Source organism: Ursus arctos, unplaced genomic scaffold (assembly GCF_023065955.2).
Source record: "Ursus arctos isolate Adak ecotype North America unplaced genomic scaffold, UrsArc2.0 scaffold_7, whole genome shotgun sequence".
NCBI classification, from domain to species: domain Eukaryota; kingdom Metazoa; phylum Chordata; class Mammalia; order Carnivora; family Ursidae; genus Ursus; species Ursus arctos.
Window position 1 is genome coordinate 29,461,403 of NW_026623089.1, and position 15,956 is coordinate 29,477,358.

At 49.6% G+C, this 15,956-nt stretch overlaps 2 protein-coding genes across 6 annotated transcripts in view; both read right to left on the minus strand.

The window, feature by feature from the left end:
- The window catches only part of ZFYVE27 (zinc finger FYVE-type containing 27), a 35,939-nt gene extending 34,464 nt beyond the window's left edge, over window positions 1-1,475 (minus strand). For 3 of the 4 annotated variants that reach the window (XM_057308410.1, XM_026493811.4, XM_057308411.1), the window contains exon 1: window positions 1,244-1,466. In XM_057308410.1, coding sequence (XP_057164393.1) covers window positions 1,244-1,461 — 218 coding nt within the window. In that variant the 5' untranslated portion in view covers window positions 1,462-1,466. Of the gene's footprint in view, window positions 1-1,243 lie in introns of all 4 variants that reach the window. The other variant, XM_057308409.1, reaches the window with a different exon arrangement.
- Window positions 1,476-11,790: 10,315 nt separating this feature from the next.
- MARVELD1 (MARVEL domain containing 1) lies at window positions 11,791-15,887 on the minus strand. 2 transcript variants are annotated; one of them, XM_044382019.3, is made up of 2 exons: window positions 13,690-15,887; window positions 11,791-12,639 (listed from the first exon to the last, which is right to left on the minus strand). In XM_044382019.3, the coding sequence occupies exon 1, from the start codon at window positions 15,714-15,716 to the stop codon at window positions 15,195-15,197; it is 522 nt and encodes a 173-aa protein (XP_044237954.1). In that variant the 5' UTR covers window positions 15,717-15,887; the 3' UTR covers window positions 11,791-12,639; window positions 13,690-15,194. The 2 variants fall into 2 exon arrangements, with proteins under 2 accessions (XP_044237954.1, XP_026349595.1); XM_026493810.4 differs by having other exon boundaries at window positions 11,791-12,716.
- Window positions 15,888-15,956: the final 69 nt, after the last annotated feature.

Consider the following 15,956-nt stretch of genomic DNA (forward strand, 5'->3'; position numbering starts at 1 on the left):
CATAATTCCCGACATTTGCATTGCACTTCCAATCCCCAACACACCTCTACTCCCATTATTTCATGTGGTGCCTATAACAAACCTGTGAGGTAGGAAGGGTTACAGGTAGAATACCACTTCACAGAGAGGAAACACGTTCAGCAGGGTGAAGTGAATCGCCCACATATAAAATCCTGCTCTTCTGACTCTCCATCTAATGTTCTTTTCCCCACAGACCCATCAAGAGTATACACCATAAAGACCAAGCACACATGGCTGCTAGGAAGAGGCAGCCTGATGTCTAAAAAGAAATGATGATCTGGAGTATTTTTCACCCACTCTTGACCTGGTTAATTCCTACTCATCCTTCAGATAAAGGCTGAAACATTGCTCCTTGATCCGAGAGGTCTTTGCCAACGTCCCCAGTCTGGATTGGGAGAGAGTCCCCCTTAATCCCAATGGATCAAGTACTTGCCCTAACAGCATTTATCACACCAAAGTGAAGCTCCCTGCTTCCTTGCTGGTCTGTGCTTCTTAACTTGGAGCTCCACCAGGTCAAAAACTCTGTCTTCCATTTACCACTGCTTCTGTACACAGTGGAAGGTTAATTAATGCTCACTAAATGAGTGAACGAACTGTCCATCCTCTAGGACTACCATGCTTTCTCCTGCCCCGCCCCATTTTCTAACGCTTCTTTCTTTCTGTTCCCAACAACTTCCTGGACCATTCCTACCCATTACCCTTCCTTTTCCCTTGAACCCCAAGGGGCAGCCACCTCGTTCCATAAGGCCCCGTTCCCATCTCCCCTCTCCGAGAGACCCTCACCCTCTTCCCTAATTTCAAAGTCCTACCCCAAACCCTAAAAAAAAAAAAAAAAAAAGGAGGGGACGGAACGGGCGGAACCTTGACGCACAGCAACATAAGCCAGTTCCTCGCAATGGACCGCGATCTGACGGGGATTGGGGTGGGGATGTGACCAGGGGGCCACTGGGAGCCCCAAATACCCACAGGCGGAGCTCGGACTAAAGGACTCAGGGAGGATGCAAGGCAAAAAGCCCTGTAGGGGGTGAAGCTGGTCAGCGCTGGCAGAGGCCTGGACCACCTCTGCAGCCCACGCAGTCCCTTCGGGCCCTGCTGCCCAGACCAGGGAAGGCCACGCCCAAAGTCACTGGGCCAGCAGGTGGCGGCCCCGAGACGTCCAGGCACCCAACTCCGCACAGTCGGCAGAGACCCGAAGATGGGGCTGGGGGGGCACGTCACCTACCCGGTCGCTGGGTTGGTGGGGGAGGGGCGGGGACGGCCAGGGAGCACTGGAAGGGCCACCAGGCCCCGGAGCGTTTCCTCAGGCCCGCCCCACCCCGAGGACGCGCCTCTTTCAAGGACCTCTCTGAAATCGCAAACCGGAGAGCCTCCTCCACCTCTCCCGCCGCCGCCGCCGCCGCCGCTTCCGGGACGCGAATTGCTCTGCGGCGGCGTGTCCATGACGTCATCACGCCCGCCCCGCCTCCCGCTCCAGCGTTTAGCTCCGCCCGATCTAGCACAGGTGAGCGCCCTCGTCAGCATTGCGCCTGCGCGTCTTTCCTCGGTTAGCCCCACCCAGATTCAACTGGGTCACTCAGTGACCGCGATTCGCGAAATACTGCGGAGGCCCGGGAGCGCGAAGTTTACGACTGCGCGTCTCGCCGCTTTGGTCCAAATCCAACCCACTGGTCTAAGCAGGGGTCGAATATCTGTACCCCTTCTCTGATTGTCCCAGGTGGAAGTTATCACTTACCCCTCCAAACAGTTGGAATGTAGACAGATCCGAATCCCCACACCGACCACTAAGCTATATTCAGAAATCCTCCTACTTCTCAGAGGAATGGGCCTGGCTTTGTGGCTGGGCCAGGCTTGTCTGCTGGACTCTGCCTCTCCGCCTTTAGGATGAGTCTAGAAGTATAGAAAGATTTTTTTTCTTTAATATCTTAACAACCTGAATAGTTAAGTAAATCAGTAATTTCTTCCAAACGTAAATATTGGTTACTTTGCAATTCCTCGTTGGGTGGGCCTGGACCACTGGCCTCATGCTTGCTGTGGCCAGTAGTGTTATTGGTTCTCTCTTCTGGCAGCTCCGCAATTGAGAGATATTATTCAAGAACTAGACATTATTCCGGGGGGGAACACTGGAGGATATAAGAAGGCTCTAAAGACCAGAAAGGGACAACAGTCATGGCCAATAGCAATGAACAAAGTCTTCCCCTGGTTACTAGACACTGGTCAACTGGACTCTGCTTTTGGGAGTCTAACTCTGAATTTTGTATAACGAAGTTCTCCCAGTTCCTTCTTTCCCTTCTCCAGCATTCTGAGTCTTCATTCTTTGCCTCAAATCCTAGTGCCCCTGAATCAGTGAACGAGACTGAAGGAGAAAATAAAATAGTAAAAGAGGATAACTAATAACTTGACATTTTCCAGAGGGTAGTCTTTGCATCTCTAAGCGAGGGTGTGTATGGCCCACATGACTGACTCCTAAATCTCACTGTGGCCCTTGGAGAAATACTAGTGGGAAATGCTGGGTAGAAGCTGGAAAATAGGAGTGGTAAGAGAAAACAAGTTCCAAGCACACCTACCTCCACCAGATGGCTCCCTCACCCACTCTTACACAAACCTTGGGCGAGCGGCCTTTCGCTTGGGAGTTTCTGTCTGTGGTCTCTCCTGCCACCATTTTCACCACATACCAGATTTTGTCACGCTTCGAGCTGTATTCATTATTTCTTTCTGTGTAACAAATTATTTCAAAACTTAATGGATTAAAACAATAATAAATTTATATTTTCTCACATTGCTTTTTGGCTTTGGGGTGGTTTTGGTCAGGAAATGGAGAGCAGCTTCGTGGGCGGCTTTGGCTCCAACTTTCCTGAGATTGCAGTCAGCTGTTGGCCACGGCTGCCATCATCTGAAGGCTTAATGGGGCTAGAGGATTGGCTTGCACAGTGGCTTCCTCACACAGCAGACAAATTGATGCCGGCATTCTTCTGATAGGCTGGGAGGAGGTTTCAGTTCCTCTTCACCTGGCATTCTCCAGAAGGCATCTCTAGTGTCCTCTTGACATGGTGGCCAACTTCCTCCAGAGCAAGAAATCCAAGAGGAAACAACAAGAGCTCCTATGATATATCCTCAGAAGTCACACACTATCATTTTCACTATATCCTATTGGTTTTACAGGTCAGAACTATTCAATGTCCCAATGTATAGTGGGAGGTTTATACAAGAGCATGACTACCAGGGGATAGTCAATGGGGCCAACCTGGAGTCCATCTTGGAGGCTAACTGCTAGGTGCAGCTCTGTGGGCTTAGAATACCCTTCCTCCTCCACCTGAACTCCTCCCACACACCTTGCAACATCCAGCTTGAATGTCAAGTCCTTTATGAAGTTTTCCCCAAATAATTCCTCATTTCCTCCTCTGTGTTTACACAAAGCTCTGATTCTATTAAGCACCTATTACCTTGCATTTCAACCTATCTCTAGAATCTCCCTTTGTTCCTGAGAGCAGGGAGACTGCAACTTAACAATCTTGGCAGCCCCAGTTTCTGCCAAGTATAGAGTTTGGCATAGTAAATATTCAATGAATGCTTATTTTTAAATAAATGAATAAAACAGAAAACAACAAGAATTGGTGAGGATATAGAGGAACTGGACCCCTTGTGCATGTAAATAATGTGGGAATGTAAATAATGCATCCTGTAAGGGAAACAGTATGTCATATCTTCAAAAAAATTATATACAGAATTATTGTATGATCCAGCAACGCCGCTTCTGGGTATGTACCCAAAAGAACTGAAAGCCTGGTCTCAAAGAGATATTTATCCATCCATGTTTATAGCAGCATTACTCACAATAGCCAAAAATGTGGAAGCAACCCAAGTTTCCATTAATGAATGAATAGATAAATAAAATGTGGTATATACATACAATAAACTATCCAGCCTTACAAAGCAGGAAACTTCTGACACGTGCCACAACATGAATGAACCTTGAGGACATGAATGCAGAGTGAACTAAGCCAGTCACAAAACAACCATTATTATACCATTCCACTTCAATGAGGCACCTAGAGTAGTCAAAGTCATAGAGACAGAAAGTGGAATAGTCGATGGCAGCGGTGGAGGCAGGGGCGAGTGGGGGGTTATTGTTTAACGGAAACAGATTGTCAATTCTGCAAGATGAGAAGTGTCCCAGAGATGGTTGCACAACAATGGGAACATACTTTAACACCACACAACTGCACACTTCAAAAATGGTTAAGATGGTAAATTTTATGTTATGTGTCTTTTGCCACAATTAGAGATGTTTTAATGAAAGAATGGATAAGCAAAGTGTAATATATCCATTCAATGAAATATTCATCAGCCATAAAAAGAAATGAAGTACTCACACATGCTACAACACGGATGAACTTTGAAAACAATATGCCATGTAAAAGAAACTAACACAAAAGGCCACATATTGTATTAATCTGTTTATTCAAAATGTCCAGAACAGACGAATCTGTACAGACAGAGAGTAGATCAGTGGTTGCCGGGCACTGGGGGCCGGGAGGAAGGGCAGGAACAGGGAGTGACTTCTAACAGGTCAGGGGTTCTTGTTGGAATGATGGAAAGAAATATTCTGGAATTGGATAGTGGTGATGGTTGCACAACTTTGTGAATATACTATAACCACTGAATTACACATTTTAAAACTGAGACTTTTTATGTTACATTGTATGAAATTTTGTGTTACATGAATTATGTTTCCATTAAAAAGTGAATGAATAAATAAATATTTGACCGGTATATATTTTTAGACTGTCTTTAATATTTGCATTTTCTCTAGTATTTACCCTTAATATTTGAGTATAGTTTTGATTAATAGCTCACTGCCATTGCTCTGAAAAGAGTTCAATAAATACATCTTTATGTTCTTGTACCTGGGAAAGAAGTACTCTTGAGTAATGAGTTTCCCGGCTGTGAGGCAGTGAGCTGTCAGACAAACACAGCAAGGAAATGGATGTCCGCAGTTACATTCTGACTCAATAGCTCTTGGCAGCCATGAAAACAACCATTCATCAAACACAGGCACAAAAAAAGCCTCACAGAGCAAAACAGTGAAAATTCAGCAGTAAAACCTTGTGGCCTCCTGTGAAAGAGACAATTAACTGTCCACCAAAAGTCTCGTCGCCCCTTCATGGTAGAGAGTCCAGCTGGGCAGCAGATGCCCAGCCAGGAGCTATGTTCCCCTTGCATATAGATCGGCTCATGTGACTCTCCAAAGGAAGTAAGTGGAAGCAATGAGTGTCACTTCTAGATCGAGACATTTAAAAATCAGAAACCTCCTCCTTCCTCTCTTCTCCCAAATGCCAGCTCAATGCAGAGGGAATGGCCAGGCCACAAGTTGGAAGGAGCCTGAGTCCCTGAATCATCACAGTGGAAAGGCGCCCACTGACCTGGGATATCCACAATGGACAGTTATATGAGGAAGAAACAGATTTGTATGTGAATAACAAAGAGATTTTTATTAAATTAACGTACCGAATTGTTGGAGAGTGTTTGTTATAGCAGATAAACATCAATATTCATTCATTCCACTGAACGACGATTTATTATGTGCCTTTCAGGGGAATACAGCAATGAATAGCCCAAAATTCTTTCTTCAAAAGGTTCTAGTTCAGGGTGGTGGAGGGATGGGGCACCTGGGTGATGGACATTAAGGAGGGCATGTGGTGTAATGAGCACTGGGTATTATATAAGACTGATGAATCACAGACCTGTACCTCTGAAACCAATAAAACACTATATGTTAATTAATTGAATTTAAAATTTTTAAATGTTTTTTTAAAAAAAGGTTCTAATTCTAGGAACACCTGGCTGCCCCCTTCAGTAGAGCGTGGGACTCTCGATCTCAGCGTTATGAGTCTGAGCTCCACGTTGGGCTTAGACATTACTTTAAAAAGAAAAAGAAAAAAAAAGCCCTAATTCTAAATTGGAGAATTAGATGGGAGCTGCTGGAATAAATATGCCACCAGTGGACTGCTGTAGGTGACCCACCAAAAACCTGAAAAGACCAACTATCATTTAGGAAACTGAAAGGATTAACAAATTTCCTGAATGGCATCAGGCCCAGATTCTTTTGTAGTCAATTTTTATCCAACCCATCAATAAAATGATCTGTTAAACTATTCCAAACAGAACAAGATGGCAAACTTCCCAATTTATTCTGTGAGTCCAGAATTACCATCACTGATACAAGTGCCAAGTAATAGCGCACACACACACACACACACACCAAATATCATCTGGAATATGGCCAACTTAAAAATAATACAAATACACCTACCACACAACTGAACCCTTCTACTGCTAGCTATTTATGCAAGAGAAATGAAAGCATATGTCCACACAAAGATTTGTACCTGAATGTTCACAGCAGCTTTATTTGCAATAACCAAAAACCTGAAGCAATACAAACGCCCATCAACAGGTGAATGGATAAACAGATTATAACGGGATAATACGCAGTGATAGTAATGAACAAACTATTATTACCATAGTAGCATGACTGAATCTCAAAATAATTTATAAAAGAAGCCACATACCTCCCCTCACCCCGGAAAAAAAAGCATATACCATACATATGTATTAGAATTATAAACTAATCTCTGGTCACAGAAAGCAGATCAATGGTTGCTCGGGGGTGGGGGAGTTAAGAAGAAATTACCAAGTGGAACAAGGGAGCTTTTGGTCATTATGGATACATTTACTGTCTTAATCGTGGTGATGGGTTCATGAATGTATACATATGTCAAAACTGATCAAAGTGTACATTGAAACTATATGCAGGTTAATGTACATTAAGTATATCCTAATAAATCTGTTTAAAAAAAGAAATATCTAGGGGCGCCTGGGTGGCTCCGTTGGTTAAGCTTCCGACTCTTGATTTCAGCTCAGGTCATGATCTCAGGGTCACGAGATCGAGCCCCGTGTTGGGCTCCGTGCTGGGCAAGGAGCCTGCTTAAGATTCTCTCTCTGCCCCCTCCCCCACCTCGTTAGCGCTTGCACTCTCTCTAAAAACAAAAAAACACCTAGGCAAACACTTCACCCTTCTGAGCGTCATCTACAAAATGCTCTTATTATCTGAACTGTTCACCTGTTCATGTAAGGATGGAATGAAAGAGATGTCAAAATATTGCGCAAACTATGAATACAAGAATACAGAGACATTGTGTAATCTTTATTACTATTAATGCCATTAACAATATTATTATCATCACTATCACGGTCACTGCAAAAAGATTCCATTCACCTTGGTCTTCTGGGATCTATGTTAAGAACACTGAGGTTAAAAAAAAAAAATCACTGAGGTAATTCTTTTTTTTTTTTAAGATTTTTATTTTGAAGTAACCTCTCCACCCAACATGGAGCTTGAACTTACAACCCCAAGTTCAAGAGTCACATGCTCTACCGACTGAGTCAGCCAGGCACCCTGGTAGTTCATCATTTTAACTCAAAAAACAAACCCTGCGAGTTCAGTAGTTTGTAGGGGTGGCTGGGAGGAGAAGGTGACAAGCTGATAAATACAACAGAGTTTACAGTTTAGCAGGGAAGTGAGGAAAGACACGTTGTGAAATGCCCAGATACAAAACAGCGAGGGAAGCCAGCGACTCAGAAACCCCGCACACCCCGCCCGCCCCTGTGCCTGGACAACTTCTGATTTGAGTGCAGTCACGGAGGAGCCTGCAAACACATAATGAGGGGAGTCTGTGAACATCTCACTACTGACACCTGAGAATCCTCGGTCAGTTCATCTCTCTCGAGATGGGCTGGAACCTCAAGAAACAAGAGGAGAACAGGGCGTCCCCCCTCCAGGCTGAAAGGAGGCAGGCGGGGGTACTGCTGGGAGCACAGAGCAGGCTCCAGGGAATAAAAAGGAAGGCAGAGAAGGACCTTGGACTCTGGAGAAAAGAGGATCTGACCTCTTTATTCTAACAGTAATTTTTAACACTTCTGTTCTATCGTTCAAGAAAGCTCAGCTCGGACCACAAACAGAAAATAGAGGGATCAACCCATCGGGGCTGGTGAGAGTGTCAGTCCTCAGGCGGAAGAGAGCCAGGTGGAGTCGGGGAGAAGGGGAGTAACGTTTACGAGCACGTGCTGAGGCTCAGGTCCGCACTCCACGAACATTACCTGAGGTCCTCCCAACAGCACTACCCGGCTGGGAGCCGGCCAGCAGGGACGGGTTGCCCGGAACTCTGCGGTGGGCAGGGACCAGGGACCAGGGACCAGGGAGGCGGCCACTAGCATTAACCCCGTTTAGGGAGCGATGAAACAGATGAAGAGCTTTAGTAAGTTGCCAAAGAACAGATAACTAAGAAGAGATTGGCCTCGCTTGTGACGTCGCAGGCTGAGCTTACCTCAAAATTAGAGCCAGTCACATTAACCGTTGAGGGGACACAGAAAGAGCCAGCACAGAGAACAGAACAAGATTTCAAAAGGCAGAGGGCTCCGTATCCAAGTTTGGGATCAGGTCAGGTGGCCATACCTATGGCACGAGGTCTCAGGAGGAGGCAGGCCTGAGTGGAGGGACACTCTGAGTCCTGACATCAGGCAGACAGAGACACTGTCTCTAGGAACCAGGAGAGTGGCTTCAGCGCAGTGAGATGGTGAAACCGAACTTCGCTGTAAACCGAGAAGTGAGTAGCTGACATAATTCAGACTTGTAATGATATCACTTTCTTCACAGTCTTTCCTTCCGGCTTTAGCTCAAAACATAGCTGTTAGAAAACCCAGCGTTGCTCTCGGTGGGGTCTTTGGACGGCTGGGAGAAACAGCTTGTCTGCTGAAACAGCATGGCATGGGAGCACACACTTGAGTTTGAATCTTGTTTCTGTCACTTAAGTGACCTGGGGAAATCAGTTTACCCTTCTGAGCCTGTCTCCAGGTCTAGCAGATGGGGATATTTAACACTTCATGGGCTTGTGAGGATGACAAGCCCTGTTATTATGTAAGGCATCCTCAGACTTGTTCTTGACTCACTGGAGACACTTCAGAAAGTTGGTTCCCTTTCTCCTCTCTTGCCAACCTTGACTCAGAAGGGCCTTACACCTGGGGCATCAGAGCGCCCCCTTCAGGGCTCCTGGAGATGGCAGCAAGGAGAACCTGCATTCCATCATCTGTGGGAGATACAGAGCGGAACCTGGAGGACCTGCCTCTGGGAGCTTGCCCTCACCTCAGTGCTGACGAAGGAATGTCACAGCCCCGGTGCCAGCCAGATCCCAAACAGCCATGCAGTTCAGCAGCAATCGGGTCATGGAACAGGGAGGGCAAAAGGGCTTTCCGATTAGGAGCCTGGCTGGAATTTCCACAGGCTGAGGTTGCTGGGGGTGGTCCACACCCTCCCTCTGGCTATGCCCTGTGCTCTCCTTCGGGTTCTGGCCACCTCAGCATACCTCTCCCTTGCCGTACAGGGTCCAGAGAGCCTCAGGCCCTCCTCACTTCTTTTCAGCTGCCACCACTGGTCCCTGGCGTTCCTCTCCCCCAAGACTGGCTATGAAGTAGAGTACAGCCACCCACTGCTCCCTCCGATCCCTGCTACTCTTGGCGGGGTGGAGGTACAGAGAGCCACTTCCCTTCCCCTCTGAAGCCTCTATTTACTATCTGTAAAAAAAAAAAAAAATGACCCACCCCCTTTGAAGGGTTTTACTAAGATTTCTACAGGAAGCAGCCAAGGGAGTGACAAAGTTAACCAATGTGGGAAAGTTATAACGTTCCAGAAAGTACACAAAATTCTTGCAGCCCCCAGCTATTTATGTGGACCTTTAGAAAGGGTTAGAACTGTATTATCACTAATTTTAAAGAGCACGTTGTAAAAGAGTCTAATTATATATGTGCGCATAGCCGTGTATGTTTGATTAGTTATAAAAATTCCAGAAGGAGCGTTAGGGGGCACCTGGGTGGCTCCAGTGGTTAAGCCTCTGCCTTCAGCTCAGGTCATGATCTCCAGGTCCTGGGATCAAGCCCCACATCAGGCTCCCTGCTGGGGAGGGGAGCAGGGAGTCTGCTTCTTCCTCTGCCCCTCCCCCTGCTCAAGCTCGCTCTCTCTCAAATGAATGAATAAAATCCTTTAAAAAAAAAAAAGGAGAGTTAACAGTTAGCGATGGTTTATCTCTAGCGTTTGAGATTAAGATTATTGAATGGCATCTCTTTTTACTTTGTACCCTTCTGTACAGTTTAATTTTTTAAATGGGCGTATATTGCTATTATATTTTAATGGATATATATATTGGTATTTTATTTAACAAATAACTACTGTAACAAACAAAATAATACAAACATGAATAAATAGTGCTAACCAGGCCTTTCTCTCTCACGTCCCTCTTTCCTTTCATCCCTGCAAATGTAGCTTTATTAGCTTTCCTTTCTCACCACTGACCACCGCACCCCCATCCTTAGAAAAGCAGGAGAAATAATCGACATAAAACAGCAAATCCTTCAGATTCCCCAGACCCAACCATGTCCCTGAAGAGCCGTGTCTTACTTCCAAGTGCCTCCAGCATTAAACACGAAATGTCAGATTGGACCAGTCCTGAGCACCTGATCTGCAGGAACGAAAACCAAACTCCACCCGAACCCCAGAGCCTGCCCGAGGACCACGAGGACTTACCAGGTGCCAAGGGTGGTGAGAGAACATCTGCCTTCCAGTCCCAGTCCTGCCGCTAGCCAGCTGTGTGACCAGGTACAAGGCCCTTCTCCTCCCTGAGGCTCTATTTCCCCTACTAAATGGGGGTGACAGTGCCAACCATTAAGACTGTTAACTGGATCAAAGAAGGTCATGAAGTAGAAGCATATTTTCAGTTGTAAAACTCTCCACAGAGCTACGACAGCCAGGGGCTTACCAGCCTTTGCACAAAGGGAGGCCACTTTTTATTCTGTGCAAAATTCATGAATAGACACAGAGGGAAGAGGGGAACTCAAGGGAGGGTCCTTGGCATTTTCCTCCATCCTGGAAATCCAAACCATGAAGAGGAGGGTGTGTGTGTGTGTGTGTGTGTGTGTGTGTGTTTATTGTGCTGAGGAGAGCGCTTTGGAAGAGGGTGGGTGTGGAATACACCCAGCATCCGATCCCCGCCTGGAGCTGTTCTAAGTGAGTTCTGAGATCTGCCCGTAGAATCCTATGTTCTGGCTGCAGACTTCAGGTTTGGGTCACAGGAGGGAGGAGCTGGCAAGGGAGCCGGCTAACTCTGCTTTCCCGCCCTTGCCAAAGTCCCTTATTCATCACACTGGGGCTGGAAATGGGGTGGGGGGGACCAGGTGGGGTGTGTCCAGGAGGTGGCACCAGAGCAGGCGCCATAGTCTGCCTTGGAGCCTGAGCCCCAGGAGACCCCATTCAGCCCCCACTCAGCTCTGTGACACCAGGCAAGTCGCCACTCCTCCCTGGGGTTCATTTCTCTTTCTGCAAAATAAGGGAGTCGGACTATAACAGGACCCTTTGGCTCCATAATCATAGTCATTCTGTGCCTGCCCATCAGGAAGTGGAGCCTCCAAAAACAGAAGGGTCATTGAGACCTGGGCTAGAAGCCTCTGGAATTCCCACCAGCTTTTGGCAGGGGCAGACACAGGCAGTTTTCTCCCCCCCCCCCCCCCCCCCGCTTCCTGTGTCCTGCCCTAATGCACTGAAAACCTGTGAACTCATTTTTCTTCCCCTCCCAGGAAACCAGAAGAGGATGGAGGGAAGCTGGGAGGACGCAGTACGTAGGCTTACTGCAGGGGGCTGGGAGAGAAGACATATACACCAACATCAGACAAACCAAACTTTATTCCAAAAAGCAAATTGGTAATCACCACTAAACTATTAAATGAGGCACATTGGTCCCCTCTCGCTACTGGCCCACACCCCTCCCACTCCCACCGTCTCTTCTGGCCTTTGTAGAACACTAGAAAAATCCTCTCTTGGATCTGCAAGTGGTCCTAGGCTTTTGGACTGGTTGGAGTCCACAATGGTCTCAAGCTGGACTGAGTCCTGTAGTCTAATGAGGGAGGCCAATGAGGCTGCCTCCAGTATTAAAAAATTCTGGGGTAGGTCAGGTGGCCATTCCTATGGTATAAGGTCTCAGGGGGAGGAGGGGATGGCTGTGGGGGCTGCTTTACACGTCCTTCTCACATCTGGAGAAGCAGCTGGAGGCCAAGCAGGAAGGCACATCTAGAAGAGCCAGTGAGCTCTGGAATGTTTCAGGCACATCTGGATGGAAAAGGTACCATGAAGGTCAAGGAGATGTCTACTCCTGAGTAAGGTCCCTGACCACAGACAGAGCACCATGAGCTGGGGGGCTAAGAAGAGATCCTCAGGGAGCTGGTTCTGAGCTGAGGATGCAACTTCCATGGTGATTTGAAAAAAGAGAAAAGGAACAAAACTTGGAGCCAAAACCCACTGTTTAGGGCACGGAGGTGCACAGGTCAGTTCCAGGGGTCTGGAATCTTGGGCCCGAGTCACAGCACAAGGAGAATCGGAATTTCTCATGTTAAGGTAAAATGAATCTTCATGCATCTTGGATCTTCCACTGGACAATGTTGAAGGGAAGCTGCCAGGCAGAGGTCATCCACTCTCCCCACTCTCCAGCCCTCTGTTGGCCCAGCCCAGAATGGTGTCCCCTGCCAAGAGAAGGGAGCCCTGGGAGAGGTCAGCATGACCGCTACGGGAATGTCCATGGCTTCAGCAACATGGAAACCTGCAACAGAAGAACCAAAGTCACGGGCCATCCGAAGCACTTCCAAGGACCCCAGCAAAGGCCAGCCCCAGGCTCTGGCCGGCATGAGTGGGGGGGGCTGAAAGAACAGGTGGAGGAAGGCAGCAGGACTCCAGGCTAAACGGGACAGTGAAGGGCTCAGTGTTCTAGGATTTCCCGAAGGAGAAAATAACAGTATTGACAACAACAAAAATAAGCACAATTTTAACAGGTACAGAGTTTCAGTCTTGCAAGATGAAAAACGTTCTGGAGCTGGATGATGGTGATAGCTGTACACCAGCGTGAACCTACTTAAGGCCAGCACACCGTATGCTTTAAAATGGTTGAACGGTCAATTTTATGCTATGCGTATTGTACCATGACATTTTTTAAAGTGGCCACATGAAGAGTCTCTAACATGTACACTAGGGGGTACAGCCCTGTCCTGAGGAAGCCCAACCGCCGGAGTCCAGATCCTAGCTCCACCGTCACACCATCTGACAGACTCTAGACAAGGCACTTAACCTCTCTGCGACTCATCTGCCTCCTAGGGAAGAGGAGAATAAGAACACAACTCACCTCAATAAGGCCAAAGAATAAAGGAAATATGTCTAAGTGCTTCAAGCAGTGCCAGGCACACAGCAGCCCCGCAGACATGCTTTCGTGCTCCACACCGTGCAGCTCCCAGATCTTCACAGCTACAACAGAAAAGCCTCAACCTCTCTCCCTAAGCTTTAAAAACATGCTCCCAAAAACACATTCTGGCCTCCCTTATTCCAGTTTCTAATCCAGACAGGGCTGAGCTTTTTCCACGAGCAGACCTTTGCAGGATGTAGCAAAAGGCTGAATTGGTACAAGTCTTTGGGCATTGTGCTGGTCACCCCTCCAACTTGCTCTCGTAACTTTTAGCAAAGGGGGCTCTGTGTTTTTTATTCAAAGGCCTATGACCCCTCCAGAAAGTCAAGAAGCACCTTACCTTACAGAGGCTGGGCCAGCTGTTCACCCCAACTTTGGAGTTTTCTTCTCTCTTTGGTGAGTGAGACCCACTCTCGCCAGTTGCTCATGGTCAGTGCCAGCATCTCTTATAGGCAATGTTCCTTTTGACTGGGAAACCATCTGGATAACCTTGACTTCATTTTTTAAACAATGTAGAGGAATGTTCAGGTCCACCAATTCCCAGGTCTCTCACGGGCCTGGCAGGGACAGCTATCTTCTACCCCAGAGGCAAGCCCTCCCTCTGCTAGGGAAATTCCCTGGGAAAGAGAAGGAGCACCCCAGATCTTCAATCACACCATGGCCAGTGGGCTGGATTCCTTAGAAATGAATGACAGCCAAGCAAGCACAGGGATGCTTGGAAGTCTTAGGTGGCAAAATCTAATTGGTCCAGGTCCAGAGGCAGTTAACACTGTAAACTGAACTACTTGGGCTTCTTTTATAGCGGGACTTCTCGGAGCCTTTGATATGCTAATGAGAATCGTGAATCTCCAAGAAGGCGAGATAGCACCTTGACAAACCCATTTGGCATTGAAACCCTCTTTTAGAGGGTAGAGGGTTCCTGGGAACACCCACTGCTTTAATGTAAACAGTGCTGGACTGGGAGTCTGTAAACGGGTTCTAATCTTATTTTGGCTTTCCCAAGAACAAGGGGTGGGGCTCTCCTTGACATTCTTTCAGGGTCCTATGGGATCCCTAATGCAAAAAGATACTGGTAGGTGGGGGTGGTGGAGCAGAAGCCCGTGAGAGGAAGGCTGGGAAGGTGAGGCCAGGGAAACTAGTGTGCGTTTGGGCCTGGCCTCCTAGAACCCGGAGGACAAAGGCGGAGCAGGCAGAGGCGAGAGAAGACTCCAACCGTGCAAAGTGCAGCCCGCGGGCCTTTCCAATCCATCCACACCTTTGCAGACGGGCCCCACCCCAACATCAGAGCACCGACCGCGCAGGATGCCCGCACAATCCCGAGCTGAAACAAACTCTTCCCTCATCCTGAGACCGGTGGAGGCCTGTCCTCAGCTCTGCCCGCGGCTACGAGCCTGCCCTTCACAGCACTCAAAGCTGGAAGAGGGGCCAGGGAACCGGGGGCGCTCTTCCGACAGCGGGGCAGGAGGGAGGGGGCAGTGGCGCAGCCAGAAGACTGGTTCCAATTGGGAGCCTCCCCCGGATCTACGCGGCGCCTGTCCACGTCTCGCTCTCGGCACGGAAGGGGGCGAGGAAGCGCGAGGTTTCGCCTCAGACGGCCAGGGTGTGTGGGGGCCCGCTCCTCGATGCGGTCCTGCCCGGGTCCCAGGAGACGGCGCGGACGGCGCGGCGGGCGGGACTCCAGGCGGCGGCTCTGCAGTCGGACGGGAACTGCGGGCCAGGGCGCCCGGGCGCGGGCGGGAGCGCAGGGCAACGGGTGGGTGCCGGGGCGCACGGGCGCGGGGCGGCGGCGGCAGGAAGGACGCGGGCGCCGGTCTCGGGAGGGCCCCCGCCCCGCGGCGCAGCGGCTCACGCCACCTCCTGCTCGCCCTGGTAGCGGCGGCAGCAGCCGTAGAGGGCCGAGAGCAGGTAGAGGCCGAGGCAAAGGCCGCCGCAGACGGCGGCCGCCAGGAAGGCGTGGTAGGCGCAGGCCATCTGGTAATCCTTGAGGTTGCAGTAGCTGTGGCTCTGCGTCTGGGCGATCATGATGCCCGTCGCGGCGCCGTAGAGCGCGGCCGCCAGCAGGTCGTGCGCCACGTTGACCACGAGCCAGCGCGAACCCAGCACGGGCACTAGCTCGTGCTTGCCCAGCAGCGTGAGGAAGTAGAGGCCCAGGGTGAGCAGCCAGAAGAGCACGGACACGAAGAGCGCGAAGTGCACGGGGCCCTGGTACCGGCTCGTGGCGATGGTGATCCAGAAGGCGGCGCCGGCCAGCAGCTGCAGCAGCCGCAGCACGCCCAGCGGGCCGCGCAGGAAGGCCCTCTGCAGGCGCACCGCCCCGCGGACCGCGCGCGCCTGGGGCGGCGGCTGGCGCGGGGGCGGCGGGAGCATGGCCCCCGGGCGCGGTGGCGGCGGCGGCGGCGGCGCCCCGAGTAGCGGAATGGCGGCGCCCGGCTCGCGGGGCTGGCCCGGCCGACGTGCCCGCTGCGCCCGCGGCGGCCTCCTCGCGTCCCTCCGAGTCCTCCTCGCGCTTCCTCTCCCCTTCTCCCCACCCTTCCTCCCCTCTCTCCTCCCTCCAGCCCTCCTCTCTTTCTCTCTCCCGGTCTCCACCACTCCTACCCGCCCTTTGGC

What these genes read in the sequence shown, in the direction of transcription:
- MARVELD1 (XM_044382019.3), bottom strand. Translation starts at nt 15,716, where the DNA reads ATGCTCCCGCCGCCCCCGCGCCAGCCGCCGCCCCAGGCGCGCGCGGTC.